The sequence below is a fragment of the Dryobates pubescens genome, chromosome 15 (assembly GCF_014839835.1).
Source record: "Dryobates pubescens isolate bDryPub1 chromosome 15, bDryPub1.pri, whole genome shotgun sequence".
NCBI classification, from domain to species: domain Eukaryota; kingdom Metazoa; phylum Chordata; class Aves; order Piciformes; family Picidae; genus Dryobates; species Dryobates pubescens.
This window is the reverse complement of record NC_071626.1, coordinates 23,558,213-23,580,722: the sequence shown is the minus strand read 5'-3', so window position 1 is coordinate 23,580,722 and position 22,510 is coordinate 23,558,213. Positions and strand designations below refer to the sequence as shown.

Genomic DNA, 22,510 nt, shown 5'->3' with positions numbered 1-22,510 from the left:
CTGGGATGCCATTAGCCTTCTTGGCCACCTGGGCACACTGCTGGCTCATGTTCAGCCTACTATCAACCAGTACCCCCTGTTCCCTCTGTTTGGCTGCTCTCCAGCCACTCCAACCCCAGCCTGTAGCACTGCATGGGCTTGTTGTGGCCAAAGTGCAGCACCCACATGAAAGAAAACAAACCACATTTTCAGGTCGCTGCTTCCCATGTGGTTTGGTTTGCTTTTGTTTTGGTTTTTTTTCCATCTTCATGTGCTGCTCTGAATTAGTTTCATCATTTCAACTCTGTGCTGAGCATTCGAGGAGCCATCATTGGAGGCTGAAGCTGCCCTAGGCCATACCAGTCCATTTCCTTCCTGACACCTCTGAGACATCCAAACGACTTTCATGACTCATTGCCATAATGCATTCAAGTATCAATTCCTGCTGCTGAGGACCGTGGTAAAAATGAGGTAACACATTAAATGTATATCAAATGAAGTAATGTTTCTACTGTTTTGGAGTGGGGGGCTGGGGGGATTTAAAAATAGAAGGCCAGGAAGATACCTGGGAGGGCCCAATTTGGTCTATTGACAACTGAATCCCTTAAGCACTGAGGCAGAAGGAATGAATAATTTTGTTAATAAAGTTGAGGCTGCTAATGGCTAGAGCTTGAGCTGCAGCTTGGTGGCTTGGAAATAAGGCTCTCTTCCAGCAATTTATTAAGTGTCTACACATTTGTCATGGCACTTCCTGAAACACAGGTTGGCAGCCATCCCTCCTAACCCCAAATGGTTGGTTACCATTACAGCTCCTTTTGGCTCAAGGCCCATGCTGGACCCCACATGCTATTCCTAGCTTGTGCTTGGATAAGCTGCAGTTGTCAACATGGGTGTTCAGCTGAAATATGCAGAAGGCCAAGTTCTGCAGGATGATGGCAGAACTCTCCTCTCTTGCTGGCTGTGGAAAATGATTATTTTTAATCACAAGCATGTCAATGATCTGATCTATAGCGCTGTGTAGACCCACAGTACCCTGATGTGCAGCAGAAGGAAGGGAGGGCTGGGAGGGGAGGCTTCTGCCATTCTGTCAGCCTTTACACCCTAGGGCTGAAGGGGCCATCAGTGAATGATTTATTAATGCTTGTTTTAGTATGGGCCTGTTTGTTTGAAGTTCCCTTTGCTGCCTGGGCTGTTTCTTTCTCAGCTGTGCTGCTGAGAGTTAGCATTTTTATGGTAGAGGCAGGCAGTAAACCTTCAGGAGTGTTAAGACAAACTTGCTGAGTGAGCCACAAGTCAAGAAAACTAGAAAGCTACAGTATAGAAAAGCATGTGTTCCTTCAACTTGTGATGTGCCTCGGGGAAAGCAATCCTGGGGATGAAGATGGAGTATTCAGATGGTGTTTCAGCTGGTCAGACAACGTGTTAGTTGAATAAACCAGAGAGCAAAGACAGCCCTTGAGAATTGTTTGGACTGAAGACTTGAGCTCTTTATCATGGCTACACTGGTACAAAATTATCCAGAAAGAGACTGCCAGAGTTGCTTATTCTGAACGAGGTCTTGGCTCCCACTGCTAAACTGGTTTTGGCCATCAACATTCTGAGGGAAGCCAGTTTGGATGTATTCTCACTTTGCTCTGTGTTGTTTCTACAAGTTCTCCATGGGTCAGCAATGCACACTTGTGGCCAAGAAGGCCAATGGGATCCAGGGGTCCATTAGGAGGAGTGTGTCCAGCAGATCCAGGGAGGTACTCCTCCCCCTCTACTCTGCCCTGGTGAGACCTCACCTGGAATATTGCATCCAGTTCTGGGCTCCCCAGTTCAAGAGGGACAGGGATCTGCTGGAGAGTGTCCAACAGAGGACTACAAGGATGATTAAGGGACTGGAGCATGTGCCCTGTGAGGAGAGGCTGGGAGACCTGGAACTGTTTAGTCTTGAGAGGTGAAGACTGAGAGGGGATTTAATAAATGTTTATCAATATCTGAGGGCTGGGTGGCAGGAGGGAGGGGACAGGCTCTGCTCAGGTGCACCCTGGGATAGGACAAGGGGCAATGGATATAAACTACAGCACAGGAGGCTCCACCTCAGCATGAGGAGGAACTTCTTCACCGTGAGGGTGACAGAGCACTGGAACAGGCTGCCCAGAGGTTGTGGAGTCTCCTTCTCTGGAGCCTTTCAAGACCCATCTGGATGTGTTCCTGTGTGACCTGTGCTAGATTCTATGGTCCTGCTATGGCAGGAGGGTTGGACTTAATGATCTCCAGAGGTTCCTTCCATCCTCTAGTATCCTGTGATCTCTATCAGACACAGAAAAGAAACTAAGGCTAGCAACATTTGCTAGTGTTGCATTTTGTGTGGTATCTGCCTACTTCCCTCATGGTCCCAGAATGATAACCTTTTTGTTAACAGAAGCCCAGCTACAGATGTGGTTATATAAGCAGAACTACCTCTCTAATGCAAAAAAAAATAATCTTCCTTGCAACAAGCCTTCCCATGAGAAAAGCCTTCTTGCCAATGTAAACACTTCCATCAGAAGGGAATTTCTGCTGCTCCTGCCACGGCAATGAAATTTGTCTTGAGCTGTTCTACAGGAGATGAAGTCATAGAATCAATAAGGTTGGAAAAGACCTCAAAGATCATCAACTCCAACCTGTCACCCAGCACCTCATGCATACTAGACCATGGCACCAAGTGCCACAAAGTCCTCTGCTGTGAGATGAGTCAGGGCACTAACAGAGGTGTCTACCTCCCTTCCTCATGCACTTCCTTACCTAGTGTACCTTTCTGCACCCCTTGGGCTTTCCAGTGCTATACTGGACAGGAATAGTGTTACCATAGGCCTTTCACAATCAGACTAGTGGTACAGACATTTGTATCACCTGATCTCCTCTTTTTGCTGCTTTATTGATGTCTGCACATTACCCACATCTGTTGGTATCTTATGGGTTCCCTCTGTCTTGTATTGGCTAGGACTTTATAGAAACATCAGCTCAGGATTTTTCCCCTCCCAGTATCACAGAATCACCAAGGTTGGAAGAGACCTCAAAGATCATCAAGTCCAACCTGTCACCACAGACCTCATGACTAAACCATGGCACCAAGTGCCACATCCAATCCCCTTTTGAGCACCTCCAGGGTTGGTGACTCCACCACCTCCCTGGGCAGCACATTCCAATGGCGAACAACTCTCTCTGTGAAGAACTTTCTCCTCACCTCCAGCCTAAACTTCTCCTGGTGCAGTTTGAGACTGTGTCCTCTTGTTCTGGTGCTGGTTGCCTGGGAGAAGAGACCAACCCCCACCTGGCTACAACCTCCCTTCAGGTAGTTGTAGAGGGCAATAAGGTCTCCCCTGAGCCTCCTCTTCTCCAGGCTAAGCAACCCCAGCTCCCTCAGCCTCTCCTCACAGGGCTGTGCTCAAGGCCTCTCCCCAGCCTTGTTGCCCTTCTCTGGACACCTTCAAGTGTGTTGGATGTCCTTCTTAAACTGAAGGGCCCAGACCTGGACACAGGACTCAAGGTGTGGCCTAACCAATGCAGAGTACAGGGGCACAATGACCTCCCTGCTCCTGCTGGCCACACTATTCTTGATGCAGGCCAGGATGCCATTGGCCTTCTTGGCCACCTGGGCACACTGCTGGCTCATGTTCAGCTGGCTGTCAATCAGCACCCCCAGGTCCCTTTCTGTTTGGCAGCTCTCAGCCACTCTGACCCCAGCCTGTAGCTCTGCACAAAAACAATGAACAGAAGCCTGAGTGACTTAATAGTTGAAAGAAATACTCTCTAAAAATGCCACTATTAATCTAGTGCTGTCATCAAAACTGTAATTTAAGGCTCATGATTGTTATTTTTTTATGGCTACCTCTTCTCTTTTTAAGCTAAGAATCATATTTTCTCTGTCCCATTCAAATTAAATGCAATTTGATGATACCAAACTGGAGGCTTGGCTGAGACACCTGAAGGCTGTGTGGCCATTCAGCAAGACCTGGACAGACTGAGAGCTGAGCAGAGAGGAACCTAATGAGGTTCAACAAGGATGAGTCTAGAGTTCTGCATCTGGGAAGGAAGAATAAACTGCACCAGCACAGGACAGGAGGTGATCTGCTGGAGAGCAGCCCTGTGGAGAAGGACCTGGGAGTCCTAGTGGACAACAAATTATCCATGGGACAGCAATGTGCCCTGGTGGCCAAGAAGGCCAATGGGATCCTGGGGTGCATTCAGAGGAGTGTGTCCAGCAGATCCAGGGAAGTTCTCTTCCCCCTCTGCTCTGCCCTGGTGAGACCTCACCTAGAATATTGCATCCAGTTGTGGGCTCCCCAGTTCAAGAGGGACAGGGATCTGCTGGAGAGAGCCCAACACAGGGTTGCAAGGATGATAAAGGGACTGGAGCACTGCCCTATGAGGAAAGGCTGAGAGAGCTGGGGCTGTTTAGTCTTGAGAGGAGAAGACTGAGAGGGGATTTAATCAGTGATTATCAATATCTGAGGGCCGGGGGTCAGGAAGGGAGGGACAGGGACAGCCTCTTCTCAGTGGCACCCTGTGATAGGACAAGGGGTAATGGATGGAAACTACAGCACAGGAGGTTCCACTTCAGCATGACGAGGAACTTCTTCACTGTGAGGCTCACAGAGCACTGGAACAGGCTGCCCAGAGAGGTTGTGGAGTCTCCTTCTCTGGAGACTTTCCAGCCCTGTCTGGATGCATTCCTGTGTGACCTGTGCTGGATTCTATGGTCCTGCTCTGGTGGCTTTGGTGGGGGATGTTGGACCTGATGATCTCCAGAGCTCCCTTCCAACCCCTAATATTCTGTGAACTGTTCTCCTGTGCTTTGTCTCTCATTGCCTTCATAGACAGCCTGGTCTGCCATGCACTTTTCTGCTGATTATCTGCTCAGAAGCAGTTTCTCTTCCAGAGGATTAGCAAGGTTTTATGAAATATGTGAACAGCTGGAGAAAGACATCTAGTGATGGTGTGAGGAAGCCAAGTAACATTTAGAAGGTCAACAAAGCCACCTCCTTGGTTGCTGTTATAAGTAGACTTTGGTTTTAAATTCAGACTTTGGAGAAACACTTGGTGTTTCTGTGCACCTCTGATATGTGAGCTTTAACTCTGAGTGCTATTTACTTCAAGGATTTATAACCCTTTGAGATGAAGGACTCTGCTTGTTGGGTTTTTTCCCCCCTATACACTAAAAATAGGTGTTTTAAGTCCTTGTGCCTGTACATTAACTGTACTTTGAAGAGCTCATTTGGAAATGAGCTCTCACAATCCCCCTCTTTAAAAACCACCTCTTCAATATCCCAGCTCTGATTCTAGCTGGCATATTATGCCAGTTGTGGTAGGACAACAAAAGTGTTCCCAGAGAAATACTGTAAAACTTCTATTTCCAAAGCACTCACTTGGCCACAGCTGTGATGAATTTTCACTATTTGATCAAGGAGATTCTCCCTGCATGTCACAGCTGATGGAGGCAGGCAGTTTGATGTTGCTCATGAATTATTCTGCAGGTCAGCAGTGCTGTCTGCTGCTGTGATGACTCTCTGGGTTTCCTCCTCCTTTCTTGCTCCCCCAGAAAAAGAAATGTACCAGTTCCCTTAGTGACTTACTCTGATTCAGCACCTCCAGTTTGAGAATCAGTTGAATATCACTTGTTTGATGGCATATCATAACACCTCTTCAACCTTGAAGTCAGGTGAGCACACGCTAAATTCTGGGTGTTGCCAGTAGCTTGTGGGGGAAATTGCTGAGATCCAGGCTGTTATTTCTCTTTACTGGCACTGAGCAGAACAGCTGTTCACAGCAGCCTGGAAATCAAGAAGGCCAATGGCATCCTGGCCTGCATCAGGAACAGTGTGGCCAACAGGAGCAGGGAAGTCATTCTCCCCTGTACTCAGCACTGGTTAGGCCACACCTTGAGTCCTGTGTCCAGTTCTGGGCCCATCAGTTTAGGAAAGATGTTGAGCTGCTGGAAGGTGTCCAGAGAAGGGTAACAAAGCTGGGGAGGGGTTTGGAGCACAGCCCTGTGAGGAGAGGCTGAGGGAGCTGGGGTTGCTTAGCCTGGAGAAGAGGAGGCTCAGGGGAGACCTTCTTGCTCTCTACAACTCCCTGAAGGGAGGTTGTAGCCAGGAGGGGGTTGGTCTCTTCTCCCAGGCAACCTTCAACAGAACAAGAGGACACAGTCTCAAGGTGTGCCAGGGGAGGTTTAGGCTGGAAGTTAGGAAGAAGTTCTTCCCAGAAAGAGAGATTGGTCATTGGAGTGTGCTGCCCAGGGAGGTGGTGGAGTCACCATCACTGGAGGTGTTTAAAAAGAGAATGGATGGGGTGCTTGGTGCCATGGTTTAGTTGATCAGATGGTGTTGGGTGATAGGTTGGACTTGATGATCTTGAAGGTCTTTCCTAACCTGGTTAATTCTATTCTATCATAGTTTGAAGCCCTGGATCACTGAGGTCCATGGGAGTCCTGCATGCAGGCTGGGAGGCTAGGGTTGAAATTTCCCCCCAACCAGCTCAGCTGGAAGCAAATGAAAGCTGTATTTACAAGCAGAACTACAATCTATAATGGAATGCAATGGACATGTGCAAAATATCCAGGATTTACAATATTTACAGGTATTTACAGTTAATAAACAGCACAAGAACCCCCCCTGGTCAAAGACCAGGGGAAGCTACTAGCTTCTCCCTCCTTGCCTCCCCATGACCTCCCTGTACAGAAGGGAGAAGAGAAAAGAGTAGAGAAATTACTTAGCCAAAACAATGCAGCCAAGGTCAAACAGAAGCAAGTTAGTTTGTCCCAGAGTGAAGAAGTGAGAAGAGAGAGAGAAAGTGTTTTGGGGAACTAAATCTTATGGTAGATCTCTCCAATGGGATTGTTTAGAATGATCTTTATTTTCCTTTTTACAGTAGTGATTTATTTACATTTTACTACTTCTCTGCTCAAGATCTGTGGGAAATTTTAAAGGCATAGCCTAAAATTACTAGATCCACAGAGGGTAGGTGGCCAAGTAAAGGTCTTTGCACTTATACCCAGAAACTCATCCCTGTAGATTATGTCCACCTCTGAGATGATGCTTCCTGGTAGGTGACACACATTCACACACTTCTGGGTTTTGTGGCAGCAGTGAGGTGGTGGAGCCCCAAGAGGACCACCTGCAGTGGTGCTGCTGCAGGCTGTCTGCTTGCAGGCTGCAAACTCTCCTCAAGCCAAGGTGCCTCAGTGGCAGGCAAACTATCAGTCTGCTGTCACCCTGTCCCTGGCATGTGCTGCTGAAATGGTACAGAGGAATGCTTATTTTCTTGCTGCTTCTAAGAATCTCTTAGCAGAGACAAACTGAAATACAGCACAAACTTCCAGTTCTGTAACAAATCCACCGCAGATGTGCTGCTTATTTTTGTGGAGCACTTTTAGGCTGTGGCTTAAGTGGTGCCTTAGCCAGACCAAGTATTTTTAGGCTCTGCAATCATAGAATCATTTAGGTTGGAAGACACCTTTAAGATCAAGTCCAACCACTGATCCAGCACTGCCAAGATACCACTAAACCATGTTCCTAAGCACCACATCTACACATCTTGTAAATACTTCCAGAAATAGTGACTCTACCACTTCCCCTGGCAACCTGTTCTGGTGCTTAACAACTCCTACTATGAAGAGATTTTTTCCTAATATCCAATCTAAACCTCCCTTGGCATAATTCCAGGCTATTTCCTTTTGTCCTGTTGTTTGGAGAAGAGAGATGCTCAACTTGATCCTTTCGGGTAGAAAGAGCTATAATGTCTCTCTTCAGCCTCCTTTCCTCCAGACTAAGCAACCCCAGTTCCCTCAGCCCCTTCTCATAAGACATGTGCTTTACCAGCTTCATCACCCTTCTCTGGGCATGCTCCAGCACTTCAGTGTCTTTACTGTAGTGTGGCTTCCAAAACTGAGCACAATATTCAAGGTGCTGCCTCACCAGTGCTGAGTACCAGGGTCAATCACTCCCCTGGTCATGGTGGCTGGATGCTGTTGGCCTTCTGTGACAGTTTAGGCTGTGCCTCTAAAAGGACAGCTGCAGAATTCTCTAGCTGAATGTTTGGGTGTAAAAAGGAAAACAAAGATTAATTCTGAAGGAATTTCTTGGTCTGATGTGAGATGCACCATAGCAAATACCTCTCACATTCTCATTTCACTTCAGCTTCAGTCTGTTCTGAGTTTTGTTTCTTGGCCAGAGTGCATGCAGCTGACCCCGGACTGAAACTGGTAAGATAAGAATACTAACTTCTTAACAACTGCTTTGAGCTGATGAATTTCCCTTAATATCCTTTTCTCTCTTTTTCTCCTTTTTCATCTAATTAACTGGAGGGGAAAGGGAAGGGGAAAAAGAGGTTGGGGGGAACCTGAGGTGGGATCCTCCTGCTAGGGGGATTTGTGTTCTTTCCTGTGAATTCTTGTACAACATTGTCACTACTGTATATTTTGTATATATTCACTGCATTTAATTGTTGCTTGTAAAGTGCAGCCTTCCTTGGCTTCTCCCACTGGGTTAGCTGTGCTTTACCTTGGTGTGGGTGGGCTAAAGCATCACACCACTGCACCTTCTTGGCCACCTGGGCATTCTGCTAGCTCATATTCAGCCAGCTGTTGGCCAATACCCTCAGATCCTTTTCCATCATCTAACATCACACTGCATTTTCTTATTACTTTGCAAGTTGTGTTCCATTGAAAATATATAAACATTAATTAACCTTGGAGAAAGCCATATGGTAACCCAGTCAGAGGATGTTAGGGGTTGGAAGGGACCTCCAAAGATCATCGAGTCCAAACCCCTGCCAGAGCAGGACCATAGAATCCAGCACAGGTTGAACAGGAACACATCCAGATGGGTCTTGAAGTCTCCCAAGAAGGAGACTCCACAATCTCACAAGGCAGTGCTCCAGTCCCTCAAGCATGCTGGCAGCTCTCTGTTGGACTGTTTCCAGCAGATCCCTGTCCCTCTTGAACTGGATGCAACATTCCAGGTGAGGTCTCATCAGTGCAGAGTAGAGGGGGAGGAGAACCTCCCTGGATCTGCTGGACTCATTCCTCTTAATGCACCCCAGGATCCCATTCGCCCTCTTGGCCACCAGGGCACATTGCTGACCCATGCCTAACTTCTTGTCCACTAGGACTCCCAGGGCCTTATCCTCAGGGCTTCTCTCCAGCAGATCACCTCCAAAGTGAACTCTTCCTCAGTGCATGTTTAAGAGGCTAACAAGGATGAAGTTTAATGCTGAGTAGATGTATTAAATATTTTAGAGAGCAGCTGTATTTCTCAAAATGTGCAGCTCCAGCCATTGCTACCTAGAGATCTGTCATTGGACCTCCTAATCCTGTTGCACGTGTGAGACAGATCTGGATTTATTATAATCAAGATTGAGAGGGGAAACTCTGCTTTGACAATGCCAGAGGACAACTTAACCTGAGACATTAGGAGCTGTTTTCAAAGAAACCAAATGGCTAACAAGCCAGGATGCTGACACTGACTTGCCATTTAATCAGAAATGATGGCCTGATGGTTGACACTCCCCAACAAGTGACCTTTGCTGTAGCTATTACCCCTTGGCTGAGAAGAAGGAGCTTGACAGGCTGGACAGATGGGCAGAGTCCAAGGGCATGAGATTTAATACACTTAAGTGTCAGGTTCTACACATTGGCTACAACAACCCCATGCAGTGCTACAGGCTGGGGTCAGAGTGGCTGAGAGCAGCCAGGCAGAGAGGGACCTGGGGGTACTGGTGGATACTAGGCTGAACATGAGCCAGCAGTGTGCCCAGGTGGCCAAGAAGGCCAATGGCATCCTGGCCTGCATCAGGAACAGTGTGGCCAGCAGAAGCAGGGAGGTCATTGTGCCCTGTGCTCAGCACAGGTTAGGCCACACCTTGAGTCCTGTGTCCAGTTCTGGGCTCCTCAGTTCAAGGAAGATATTGAGATGTTGGAAGGTGTCCAAAGAAGGGCAACAAAGCTGAGGAGGGGTCTGGAGCACAGCCCTATGAGGAGAGGCTGAGGGAGCTGGGGTTGCTTAGCCTGGAGAAGAGGAGGCTCAGGGGAGACCTTATTACTCTCTACAACTACCTGAAGGGAGGTTGTAGCCAGGTGGGGGTTGGTCTCTTCTCCCAGGCAACCTTCACCAGAACAAGAGGACACAGTCTCAAGATGTGCCAGGGGAGGTTTAGGCTGGAGGTTAGGAAGAAGTTCTTCCCAGAAAGAGAGATTGGCCATTGGAATGTGCTGCCCAGGGAGGTGGTGGAGTCACCATCACTGGAAGTGTTTAGAAAGAGACTGGATGGGGTGCTTGGTGCCATGGTTTAGTTGATCAGATGGTGTTGGATGATAGGTTGGACTCAATGATTTCAAAGGTCTCTTCCAACCTGGTTAATTCTGTTCTATTCTAAGAGTGAAATGAATAGGATCATAGAATGGTCCAGGCTGGAAGGAACCTCTAAAGGTCATCCAGACCTGCCTCCCTGCAGTCAGCAGGGAAATCCCCAACTAGATCAGGCTGCTCAGGGCCTCGTTGAGCCTCACCTTGAGTATCTCCTGGGAAGGAGACTCAACCACCTCCCTGGGCAACCTGTTCCAGTGAAGAGATTCCTGATATCTAATCTAGATCTGCCTTTCTCTAGTTTGAAGCCATTGCCCCTTGTCCTGTCAGTGCAGGCCCTTGCAAAGAGTCTCTCCCCATCCTTCTTGCAGGCCCCCTCCAGGTACTGGCAGGCTGCTCTGGGGTCTCCCCTGCTTTTGTGAAGATGCAGCTGTTCTAGTGATGCTCGCTCAGATCCAACACCATGCACAAAAGGGGTAGAGCTGCACAGCCCTGACTTCATCAGCAGCTTCATGTGCCAAAGGTTGCAGGACTCAGTGATGCTCCTCCTGCCAGAAAAACTTATTTCATGGTTTGCAGTTTGGCTCCCAGACCTACGGTGATATATCCAGATGCTGCTAAAAATATGGTCTTTCATTTTCTTCTGGCAGGTTAGAGCAGTAAGGACTATTTATAAGGTGGTGTTTTTCCTTTCCAGTTCAAATGTACCACACTTGAATTAAGAGGAAAAAGTTGTTGGTGGTGTTCTGGGTTTTTTTATCCTTCGTTTAGGATCATGTTGAATTTCCATCAGGCCTTGTACAGCTTAGTGAAAACTCTCCTAAAAATAGGAATTATCTGGGATTCCTTGCATCAGAGGGCTGATGAGTGCTTGAAACCCTGAGGTGAGAAATAAACTATAAATATGACACTTCTGTCAGAGTCCCAGTGATTTTTTGGCAAGACCTTGTGGTGCTCAGTAGCTGGAGAGTTTGCATGTTTCACTCCTGCCCTTTCAAAACTACTTAACAAAACCACTTATTCTCCTCCTAGGGCACATGAGTCTCACTGACACAAAGGGTTTTGGTGGAATATAGATATCACTCTTTCCACCCAACTACCAGTCTGTGCCCAGCAGGTCATGGGAAGTGATTCTCCCCCTTCACTCTGCTCTGGTGAGACCCCACCTGGAGCACCGCATCCAGTTCTGGAGCCTCTATTACAGGAAGGATCTGGAGGTGCTGGAATGTGTCCAGAGAAGAGCCATGAGGATGAGCAGACAGGCAGGGGGTTGGTCTCTTCTCCCAGGCAACCAGCACCAGAACGAGAGGACACAGTCTCAAGCTGCACCAGGGGAGGTTTAGGCTGGATGTTAGGAAGAAGTTCTTCCCAGCAAGAAAGATTGGCCATTGAGATGTGCTGCCCAGGGAGGTGGTGGAGTCACCATCCCTGGAGGTGTTTAGGAAGAGACTGGATGAGGCACTTGGTGCCATGGTTTAGTTGGTTAGATGATGTTGGGTGATGGGTAGGACACAATGATCTTGAAGGTCTCTTCCAACCTGGTTTATTCTATTCAGAGCTGAGTACAGGGCAGAATGACTTCTCAAACCTTTTCTTCTAAGCAACTTACAGCACTTAGCTTTGCAGTAAGTGTAATACACGATTTAAGCTTTTATCCTCTCAACTGAATGAGAGCATGGGAATTGAGTGCAGTCTGAGCAGATTTAATTGTTCTTTATTGAGGTAGGCCTGTTGTCTGTGTGGAAGCTTTCTGTGCTGTGAACAGCAGATGAATAGATTCCTGAGGGGCTTGGTTCATTTGCAGTTGAGTTCATTTGTAAAACAAAAACCAATGTCAAGTCTTGTACCCCACAAAAGAACAGAGGGCCTTCATAATAGGGTAAAAGATAATCAAACTTGCATATAATACCTCAGCTTCTGTGCTTAAACAAGGATACTTTTGCATACAAAGTCCCTGTGAGATGTTAATGAACCTGGGCTACCCTGAGACAAAACACTTTGCATGCTGCTTCTCCTGTCAAACCCTTAAGAAGTTGTATTAGTGCTAGAGACATCAAGTACTAATGCTAATAATATTAATGAAACATTACACTGAACATCCCACTGTGCAGTACAATGCAGGTGTCACAATGCACTGATTAATTAGCAGATGAAAGAATGCAGAACACAGGATTAACCAGGTTGGAAAGGACCTTTGAGTTCATAGAGTCCAACCTATCACCCAACACCATCTAATCAACTGAACCATGGCACCAAGTGCCTCAAAGGATGCATTTGGGCTCAAGTTGTTCTGAGAATTCTTTTCCCAAGATGAGCTTTCTGGTATCTGGCATGTCTTCATCTTAATGCATGGAAACAGCTCAACACTGGATACCTTTGCTGAAAGGGCTGCCTGGGGTTTACAGTGAATTTTGGTCTTTGTTCCTGCTGAACAAGTTTATGGCCACCTCTCTTTTCTTAGTGTCACCTCTTGGAGAAAGAACCCTAAGAAATAAATACATATTTAACTGCATGATCTGTGCTTGAGCCTCCAAAGCAAGGGTAGGAAGGAGATGGGAAGAGATTGTAGGAGAAAATGAAATTTCCCAGACCCTTACTACCCTTAGTCCTGAGGTATTAAAAATGCCTTCTAAGATGTGGATGCCTTGTATTGACCAGAATTTTCCCTGGTGCAGAACACACAAATATATGCTAACGTAGGAAATACTGAGAAATTGGACCTTGGCCCAGATTTGTGAGCAAGGCTTCTAATTCATCTTTATTGATGATCTGGATGAGGGGATTGAGTCCATCATCAGTAAGTTTGCAGATAACACCAAGCTGGGGGCAGGAGTTGATTTCTTAGAGGGTAGAAGGTCTCTCCAGATGGACCTTGACAGGCTGGAGAGATGGGCAGAGTCCAAGGGCATGAGATTGAACACATCCAAGTGCCAGATTCTACACACTGGCCACAACAACCCCATGCAGTGCTACAGGCTGGGGTCAGAGTGGCTGGAGAGCGGCCAGGCAGAAAGGGACCTGGGGGCACTGGTTGATAGTAGGCTGAAGATAAGTCATCAGTGTGCCCAAGAAGGCCAATGGCATCCTGGCCTGCATCAGAAATAGTGTGGCCAGCAGGAGCAGGGAAGTCATTCTCCCCTGTACTCAGCACAGGTTAGGCCACACCTTGAGTCCTGTGTCCAGTTCTGGGCTCCTCAGTTTAAGAAGGACATTGAGACTCTTGAACGTGTCCAGAGAAGGGCAACAAGGCTGGGGAGGGGTCTGGAGCACAGCCCTGTGAGGAGAGGCTGAGGGAGCTGGGGTTGCTTAGCCTGGAGAAGAGGAGGCTCAGGGGAGACCTTCTTGCTGTCTACAACTACCTGAAGGGAGGTTGTAGCCAGGTGGGGGTTGGTCTCTTCTCCCAGGCAACCAGCACCAGAACAAGAGGACACAGTCTCAAGCTGCACCAGGGGAGGTTTAGGCTGGATGTTAGGAAGAAGTTCTTCCCAGAAAGAGAGATTGGCCATTGGAATGTGCTGCCCAGGGAGGTGGTGGAGTCACCATCACTGGAGGTGTTTAGGAAGAGACTGGATGAGGCACTTGGTGCCATGGTTTAATTGATTAGATAGTGGTGGGTGATAGGTTGGACTTGATGATCTCTGACGTCTTTTCCAACCTGGTTAATTCTATTCTATTCTAATTCAGAGGAACTGCCTGACAGGGGTTTTGAGACATCTGTGCCAGCCTCTCAGAAAAGCCAGACCCAATGCAGCTAAGTGAGAGCAGTGAAGGAGGCACGTGGATGTTCTGATGACTGCTATCTATCTGGTCACCCAAAAAAAGTGAAACACAATCTGTGCTTGAAAGTGAGGAGGAAACATTTACCAAAGGGTGGGTGCATGGGCTGTGAAGCACTTCCAATTTTATTTTATGGGTTGTTTTTCCCCCACACTAAATAGTGTTCAGAGTGAAATACTAATGGAATTGCTGTCCATGCCCACTGACTTCTGTGTGGGCAGCAGTGTGCCTGATATTAATTCTCCTTTGGCCTGAGTGAGTACTGCCTCTCAGTCCTGCCATCTTGGACAAGGATTTGTTCCAGCTTTAAATGACTGCAGAGAAGCTTTTCACAGCTAATTTAAAGGTTGACTGAGGCTTGGAAATTTAACTCTCTGCCTTTCTATTACTTCAGCCAGGCTATTATGTACAGCATGCCATGTGCTAGCCTGGTGAAGAGGAGGCTCAGGGGAGACCTTATGGCTCTTTACAACTACCTGAAAGGAGTGGGGGTTGGTCTCTTCTCCCAGGCAATGTGTGATAGAACATGAAAAGTCTCAAGCTGCACCAGGGGAAGTTTAGGCTGGAAGTGAGGAGAAAGTTCTTCCCAGAAAGAGAGATTGGCCACTGGAATGTGCTGCCCAGGGAGGTGGTGGAGTCAGCATCCCTGGAGGTGTTCATAAAAGGATTGGATGTGGCACTTGGAGCCATGGTTTAGTTGTCAGGAGGTGTTAGGTATTAGGTGATAGGTTGGACTTGATGATCTCTGAGGTCTTTTCCAACCTGGCTGATTCTATGATGCTGTACAGACTCAAATGCCACCTACCTAGTGTGGGGTCGTACTCCCAGATGAAGCGTTTGGTCAGGAAGCGTACAACAAGAGCTGCAGGAACAAAAAGATTCAGGTAAGGTGCACAGGCCACCAACTCAGCTGATTCTTACAGCTTGTCTTACAAACTCTTCTTTTTAAACAGGCATGTAGCAAGGCCCCTAGACTGTGAGCAGATTTCAGCTTTGCTTATTGTGGCAATTGAGACAATGTCAGTGTTGACAGCCAGCTTTACAGTTTCAGAGTGGGGAGACAAAATTGAAACCCCCCACTCTTTAATCAACTACCCATGCAACAATGCAGGACAAAGAACACCAGGAGGTTTTCAATCACAGGATGCTAGGGGTTGGAAGGGACCCCTGGAGATCAACCCCCTCTGACCAGAGCAGGACCATAGAATCCAGCACAGGTCACACAAGAATACATCCAGACAGGGCTGGAAAGTCTGCAGAGGAGACTCCACAACCTCTCTGGGCAGCCTATGCCAATGCTCTGTGACCCTCACGGTGAATAAGTTCTTCCTCCTGTGCTGCTGTAGTTAGAATAGAATATAATAGTTGACATCCACTGCCCCTTGTCCCATCACAGGGTGCAACTGACCCGAGCCTGTCCCCTCCCTCTTGACCCCCAGCCCTCAGAGATTTGCAGACATTTATTAAATCCTCTCTGTTTTCTCTTCAGACCAACCAGTCCCAGGTCTCTCAGCCTGTCCTCATAGGGCACATGTTCCAGGCCCTTCATCATCCTTGTAGCCCTTCCTTGGACTCTCTCCAGTAGATCCCTTCTCTATTGAAAGAGGGAGCCCAGAACTGGATGCAATATTCCAGGTGAAGTCTCACCAGGGGAGGAGAACTTCCCTGGATCTGCTGGTCACACTCCTCTTAATGCACCCCAGGATCCCACCGGCCTTCTTCGCCACAAGGGCACATTCCTGTCAACTGTAATCTCTAACTTCTCCCCCCACCTCCCCTTTTCCTTTTTTCCCCCTTTCCTCACAATAGTTTGTACTACTAAAAGCCAAACCAACCCCATTTACACTGCTATGAATAGATGGCTTCTGACAATCCCTCTGCTTTGGATGCTTTAGATTTTCTATAACCAGTGGAAAAACGGTCAGCAGGTTTCAAAACAGGATGTCTTGAAGGTTCAAAGCTAGGGCTGCTCAACACAATCTAAATCTTGAAAACTTCTCCTTAAAACTTGAACCCTTGTGTGGTAAATGTGCTGGAATGTGTCCAAAGAAGGGCCATGAGGATGAGCAGAGGGCTGGAGCTCCTCTCCTGTGAGGACAGACTGAGGGAGTTGGAGTTGTACAGTCTGGAGATGTATTGTGGCCATGCAGTATCTGAAGGGGGCTACAAGAAAGCTGGGGAGGGACTTTTTAGGGTGTCAGGGAGTGAGAGGACTAAAGGGAATGGAACAAAACTAGAAATGGGTAGATTCAGATTGGATGTTAGGAAGAAGTTCTTCCCTATGAGGGTGGGGAGACACTGGCACAGGTTGCCCAGGGAGGTGGTGGAAGCCTCATGCCTGGAGGTTTTTAAGGCCAGGCTGGATGTGGCTGTGAGCAACCTGCTGTAGTGTGAGCTGTCCCTGCCCATGGCAGAGGGGTTGGAACTGGATGATCCTTGAGGTCCCTTCCAACCCTGACAATTCTGTGATACTTCCCCAGTCACCTGGGATCGTGCTGAGGTGGCACTCTCTTCCTTTCACCAGGCCCAAGCAGGCATTATGCAAGTGTACAATTGCAGCAGTGCTGAGCAGGCATTTCACTGCACTTGCTGTGCTCCCTGTGGTACCTGCCAGCCCAGGGGGCTAATCGCCATCTGGCCCAGTCCGTGGCAGCTGGCCCTCACCCTCCCTTTCTTTCCTTCAGCTCCCTGCTGCATATGCAATTATTTGTTATTTCTCCATGCAGGCCTCCCTCCTGGAGATGAATACAACCTACTTCCCTCCTCACCACAGCTCACATCTGTGATCTCTGATTCTTAACCTCAGTAGCATTCAGTGAACCTCATTAGGAAGTTCTTAGCCCGCACACTGAAACTGAGAACTCACTGTCCAGTGCTCCAATATCAAAAGCTTTATTTGCAAATCAGCAAATTCATTGCTAGCATTTCCTGATGGTTGGCTTAAAATATAAAAGAGGTGATTCCTTCAACTGACAAGTAGGCAAAACATGGAAGATAAATTGTTGCAAGACAGGCATCCCAAAGCTTTTTAGATGGAAGCTTTTCACATGATTGTCTATAGAATAGAATAGAATAGAATAGAATAGAATAAACCAGGTTGGAAGAGACCTTCAAGATCATCGCGTCCAACCCCTCAACCAATCCAACACCACCTAAACAACTAACCCATGGCACCAAGCACCCTGTCAAGTCTCCTCCTGAAAACCTCCAATGATGGCGATTCCACCACCTCCCCAGGCAGCCCATTCCAATGGGCAATCACTCTCTCTGTATAAAACTTCTTCCTCACATCCAACCTAAACCTCCCGTGGCGCAGCCTTAGACTGTGTCCTCTTGTTCTGGTACTGGCTGCCTGGGAGAAGAGACCAACATCCGTCTGTCTACAACCTCCCTTCAGGTAGTTGTAGAGAGCAATAAGGTCACCCCTGAGTCTCCTTCTCTCTAGGCTAAGCAACCCCAGCTCCCTCAGTCTCTCCTCACAGGGCTGTGTTCCAAACCCCTCACCAACTTGGTTGCCCTTCTCTGGACTCGTTCCAGCAAGTCAACCTCCTTCCTAAACTGAGGGGCCCAGAACTGGACACAGGACTCAAGGTGTGGCCTAACCAGTGCAGTGTACAGGGGCAGAATGACCTCCCTGCTCCTGCTGACCACACTGTTCCTGATGCAGGCCAGGATGCCATTGGCCCTCTTGGCTGCCTGGGCACATTGCAGGCTCATGTTCAGCCTACCATCGATCAGCACCCCCAGGTCCCTCTCCACCTGGCTGCTCTCCAGCCACTCTGACCCCAGCCTGTAGCTCTGCATGGGGTTGCTGTGGCCAATGTGCAGAACCCGGCACTTGGATGTGTTCAATCTCATGCCGCTGGACTCTGCCCATCTGCCCAGCCTGTCGAGGTCCCTCTGCAGAGCCTCTCTACCCTCCAGCAGATCAACTCCTGCCCCCAGCTTGGTGTCATCAGCAAATTTACTGATGATGGACTCGATGCCCTCATCCAGATCATCAATAAAGATGTTAAAGAGCACAGGGCCCAGCACTGATCCCTGGGGCACACCACTAGTGCCTGGCCGCCAGCTGGCTGTGGCACCATTCACCACCACCCTCTGGGCTCGGCCCTCCAGCCAGTTCCTAACCCATCGCAGTGTGCTCCCATCCAAGCCATGAAAACACAACCCCCGGAAGGGGTTAGCCGTGACCCCGACGTGATTCGAACACGCAGCCTTCTGATCTGGAGTCAGACGCGCTACCATTGCGCCACGAGGTCCCGCTTAATTGTAGAACTTCTTCCAAACTTCCAACCTGAATCTACCCATTTCCAGTTTTGTTCCATTCCCCCCAGTCCCATCACTCCCTGACACCCTCAAAAGTCCCTCCCCAGCTTTCTTGTGGGCTCCCTTTAGATACTGGAAGGCCACAATTAGGTCTGAGAGCCTTCTCTTTTCCAGACTGAACAGCCTCACCTCCCTCAGTCTGTCCTCATAGGAGGGGAGCTCCAGCCCTCTGCTCATCCTCGTGGCCTTCTCTGGATGGCTCCAGCACATCCAGATCTTTCTTGTAATAGTGATCTTGTGTCAACTTCAGAGCCAAGTTCTCTGTGCCATTTGTGGTGGTCTGCACACTTGGGGCTGGGCAGGCTCTGCTCAGCCTCCCACTTCCAGCATGGCTGATTCCCTCAAAACACTCCTGCTCTCCTTCATGGCAAAGGTTACAGCCCGTCCAATGGAGCTTTTCACTTCCACACATTTTTACAAGGCTAAGGATTAGCAGCTGCATTTCACAGATGTGGAATGTGAGACGCTCTTGATCCAGCATCTATCCTGTTTGCAACTATTGTGAGCTGTCTTGGATGGGAAATGTCTTCACGTTTGCCTCATTAGAGGTGCTTAAGAGATGAGCCCCCGCTGAATATCCAAACAATGCATGACTTTGCTGTCTAATCTGACTGAAAGTAGCCAGTGAAAGGAAAGCTGGAAAGGGCATCCAAGTGCTTGGGCTGTCTGTCTGCAGACCAGTTTTCTGGCTTGTGCCACCTGACCTAGCAGGGGTCCCCCTGGAGCAGCAGCCATTTCGTTTATGTTGTGTTCTCTTGCTGCCAGCTCACATCATGATTTTTTCAGTACAATGACTCGTGCCAGCAGAAGAATCAGAATTGAGGGCATAAGGGATTCGCTATGCACTGGAGCTGTAAGCGCTCAGATTCCTGCAGCTGGCATAAACAGCACTCGAGGCAAAGCAATCAAACCTCCTCCTCTCCTCAGCAGGATTACATAGAGTCAAGATGGGCATTACTCCCTGCTTGCCTTAAAGGTGTGTGGACCCTGTTTGACCTGCCAGCCTTATTTAGACATGCCTAACTCTAATAATGAGCCAACAATAACCCAATACACACACACACAAATATACTCCAAATGCTGGGGTTTGAGTAAAAATATCATTGAGGTTGAGAATTAGTGAAGTGCATTATTTTCTGATTAAAACAGGTGACTAATTCATATTGAAATGAGCAGCTCTAGTGCTTATCCTCAATGGAGATGAAATGCATTTTGAAGCAGGCAAGATCTGGATCAATACAGTACCCAATAAGAGTGAAATTCAGGATCCTCCACCGAGACTAGTCCAGGCTCTTCCCAGACAGTTACTGCTCATGACATACAAACTTGCAGGCTTAAAAGGAAAGAATCTCCATCAAACTGCAGTTTGGATTCCCACTGTGTTTTTCAGAGACATAAGCATTACCTAAGGGAATTGATGTAATGTCCCAGCACAGGAAGAATAGACTCATGTCTCACTTCCAAGTCAGCTGTTTTACACAGGGTTTAAATTAGAGCAGAACTTGGCCCAGGACTTTCATTCACTCATGTTTAAGCCTTCTGCCTTAGAAGTTATTCTTGGAGAAGGAACATGATTATCTATCAACTACATTTGCAATGTAACTCCACTGAAGACAATGAAGTTCTATCAGGAATTTACTTGGCATACAAAGTGAGATTATCAACTACGTAACCAATTCCTCTGGGACTTGTGTGGGTGAGTTCCTTAGTCAGCTTTAAAAATCCCAGGCTATATATTTTGGACTATATGTATCTCTCTCTATATATATTTAATAGTGTTTTGTGCCTTGCTTTGTATCTTTGGATTAAGTAACACATAAATGCTCTGGCTAAATTTACAGGCTGCCTGAGTGTATATCTTTGTGGATGTGTTATCATTCCAGCTGAGCTAAGCTTTTCAGGGAAGGATGGAAGCAGGCTTTCAGTTCAAAACATCCCTCCCCCAAAAGCTACAGAGTTCAAAGTTATTCTAAGAAAAAATAACAACTCTCCCCAGTGAAATAACTGCATGATGACTCTTGTCTATTGTGAGAATGTTCAGCCATAAAAAGTGGTCTGAAAGTAGTCCTATTATTTAACTTATCAACAAATCCGTTCCTGGTGCCATGATGATGTGTCATCAGTAAACCAGACTTGGCAGAAGACACCAGAGTGGTTTAAAACAAAGGCTATAATGATCAAAAGGCACTTTCACAAACCAAGTACTTAATTTTTCTTCCTTTTTTCCCCTCACCCCCCAAAAAACCTTAAATTTTCATTAGTGAGCTCATGCCCCATTCACCCTCTTGGAGTACTGGAATTGGCCCTTGGAGCACATGGTGAGGGCCAGCCAGCAGGGTGGTGGTGCTAAAGGCTTGTGGTAAGTGATGTGCTGCCTGCTTAAACAGCTCTGTGTCCAGCTTTAGGAAATAATGATTTCCTTCAAAGGCACTACCACAGGAATCATAGAATCAATAAGGCTGGGAAAGACCTCAGAGATCTTCAAGTCCAACCTATCACCCAACCCTTCTGACTGACTAAACCATGGCTGCAAGTGTCATGTCCAATCCTTTTATGAACACCTCCAGGGACAGTGACTCCGTCACCTCCCTGGGCAGCACATTTCCAATGGCCAATTGCTCTTTCTGGAAAGAACTTTCTCCTCACCTCCAGCCTAAACTTCCCCTGGTGCAGCTTGAGACTGTGTCCTCTTGTTCTGGTGCTGGTTGCCTGGGAGAAGACACCAACTCCCTCCTGGCTACAACCTCCCTTCAGGTAGTTGGCAGACAGCAAGAAGGTCTCCCCTGAGCCTTCTCTTCTCCAGGCTAAGCAACCCCACCTCCCTCAGCCTCTCCTCACAGGGCTGTGCTCCAGACCCCTCCCCAGCCTCAATGCCCTTCTCTGGACACATTCAAGTGTCTCAATATCCTTCTTAAATTGAGGGGCCCAGAACTGGACACAGGAATCAAGGAATTTGATTTGCTTCTAAAAGTGTAGGTCTTTTGTAGAGGGGTAAGAAGAAAGTATGAAGTTATCACGCAGCATCCTTTTCTGATGCTAGTATATCATGAATGACAACATGCAACCATTACTTGTGTCTCTGTGTCCATGGGCCTGTGTTTGACTCAGTTTTGACAGCATCTCAGGCAGTTCAGTGGTGTGGGGATATCAGAGGTCAGTGAGACATCATTAGGATGATTTCTCTGCCTTTCTTCCTTTCTTGGTTTGCTCACTGTGGTCACAGAATCACAGAAACATTCAGGTTGGAACAGACCCTCAGGATCACCAAGTCCAACCCAGAGCCCTACTCTATAAGGGTCTCCCCTAAACCATAGTCCCAAGCACCACATCCAAACCACCTTTAAACACATCCAGGGTTGGGGACTCCACCACCTCCCTGGGCAGTACATTTCAATGCCTGACCACTCTTGCTGTGATGTTGAGACCTAACATGCTAGTAATGTTTAGAAGATAAATGCAACAGAACAAAAAGAGATCAGTGGAAGGAAAAAAAGAACAGTACCTAGCATAAAAAATGATCATTTTTATACTGCCTTGTCTGAAACTCTGCATATTTTATGTCTATTTTAATCACTGTCTTCAGCAGTGAACTGTTCAGAGAAATTACTGTACATGCTTGTACTTTTTTCCCCTGTAATCATAGAATCAATAAGGTTGGAATAGACCTCAAAGATCATCCAGTCCAACCTGTCACCCAACACCTCATGACTAGCTAAACCATGGCTCCAAGTGCCATGTCCAATCCCCTCTTGAACACCTCCAGGGATGGTGACTCCACCACCTCCCTGGGCAGCACATTCCAATGCCTACCAACTCTGTGAAGAACTTTCTCCTCACCTCCAGCCTAAACCTCCCCTGGCACAGCTTGAGACTGTGTCCTCTTGTTCTGGTGCTGATTGCCTGGGAGAAGAGACCAACCCCCTCCTGGCTACAACCTCCCTTCAGGTAGTTGTTGACAGCAATGAGGTCTCCCCTGAGCCTCCTCGTCTCCAGGCTAATCTAGCTGGAGGGCCAAGCCCAGAGAGTGGTGGTGAATGGTGCCACATCCAGCTGGCAGCCAGGCACTAGTGCTGTCCCCCAGGGATCAGTGCTGGGCC

At 47.7% G+C, this 22,510-nt stretch overlaps 1 protein-coding gene and 1 non-coding gene across 3 annotated transcripts in view; both read right to left on the bottom strand.

The window, feature by feature from the left end:
- The window catches only part of RERG (RAS like estrogen regulated growth inhibitor), a 142,261-nt gene that overhangs the window by 7,379 nt on the left and 112,372 nt on the right, over positions 1 to 22,510 (bottom strand). For both annotated transcript variants that reach the window (XM_054167970.1, XM_054167969.1), the window contains exon 3: positions 14,890 to 14,946. In XM_054167970.1, coding sequence (XP_054023945.1) covers positions 14,890 to 14,946 — 57 coding nt within the window. The remainder of the gene's footprint in view (positions 1 to 14,889; positions 14,947 to 22,510) is intronic.
- On the bottom strand, positions 18,275 to 18,346 carry TRNAW-CCA (transfer RNA tryptophan (anticodon CCA)). The gene has a single exon. It is a non-coding gene; the product is annotated as a tRNA-Trp (tRNA).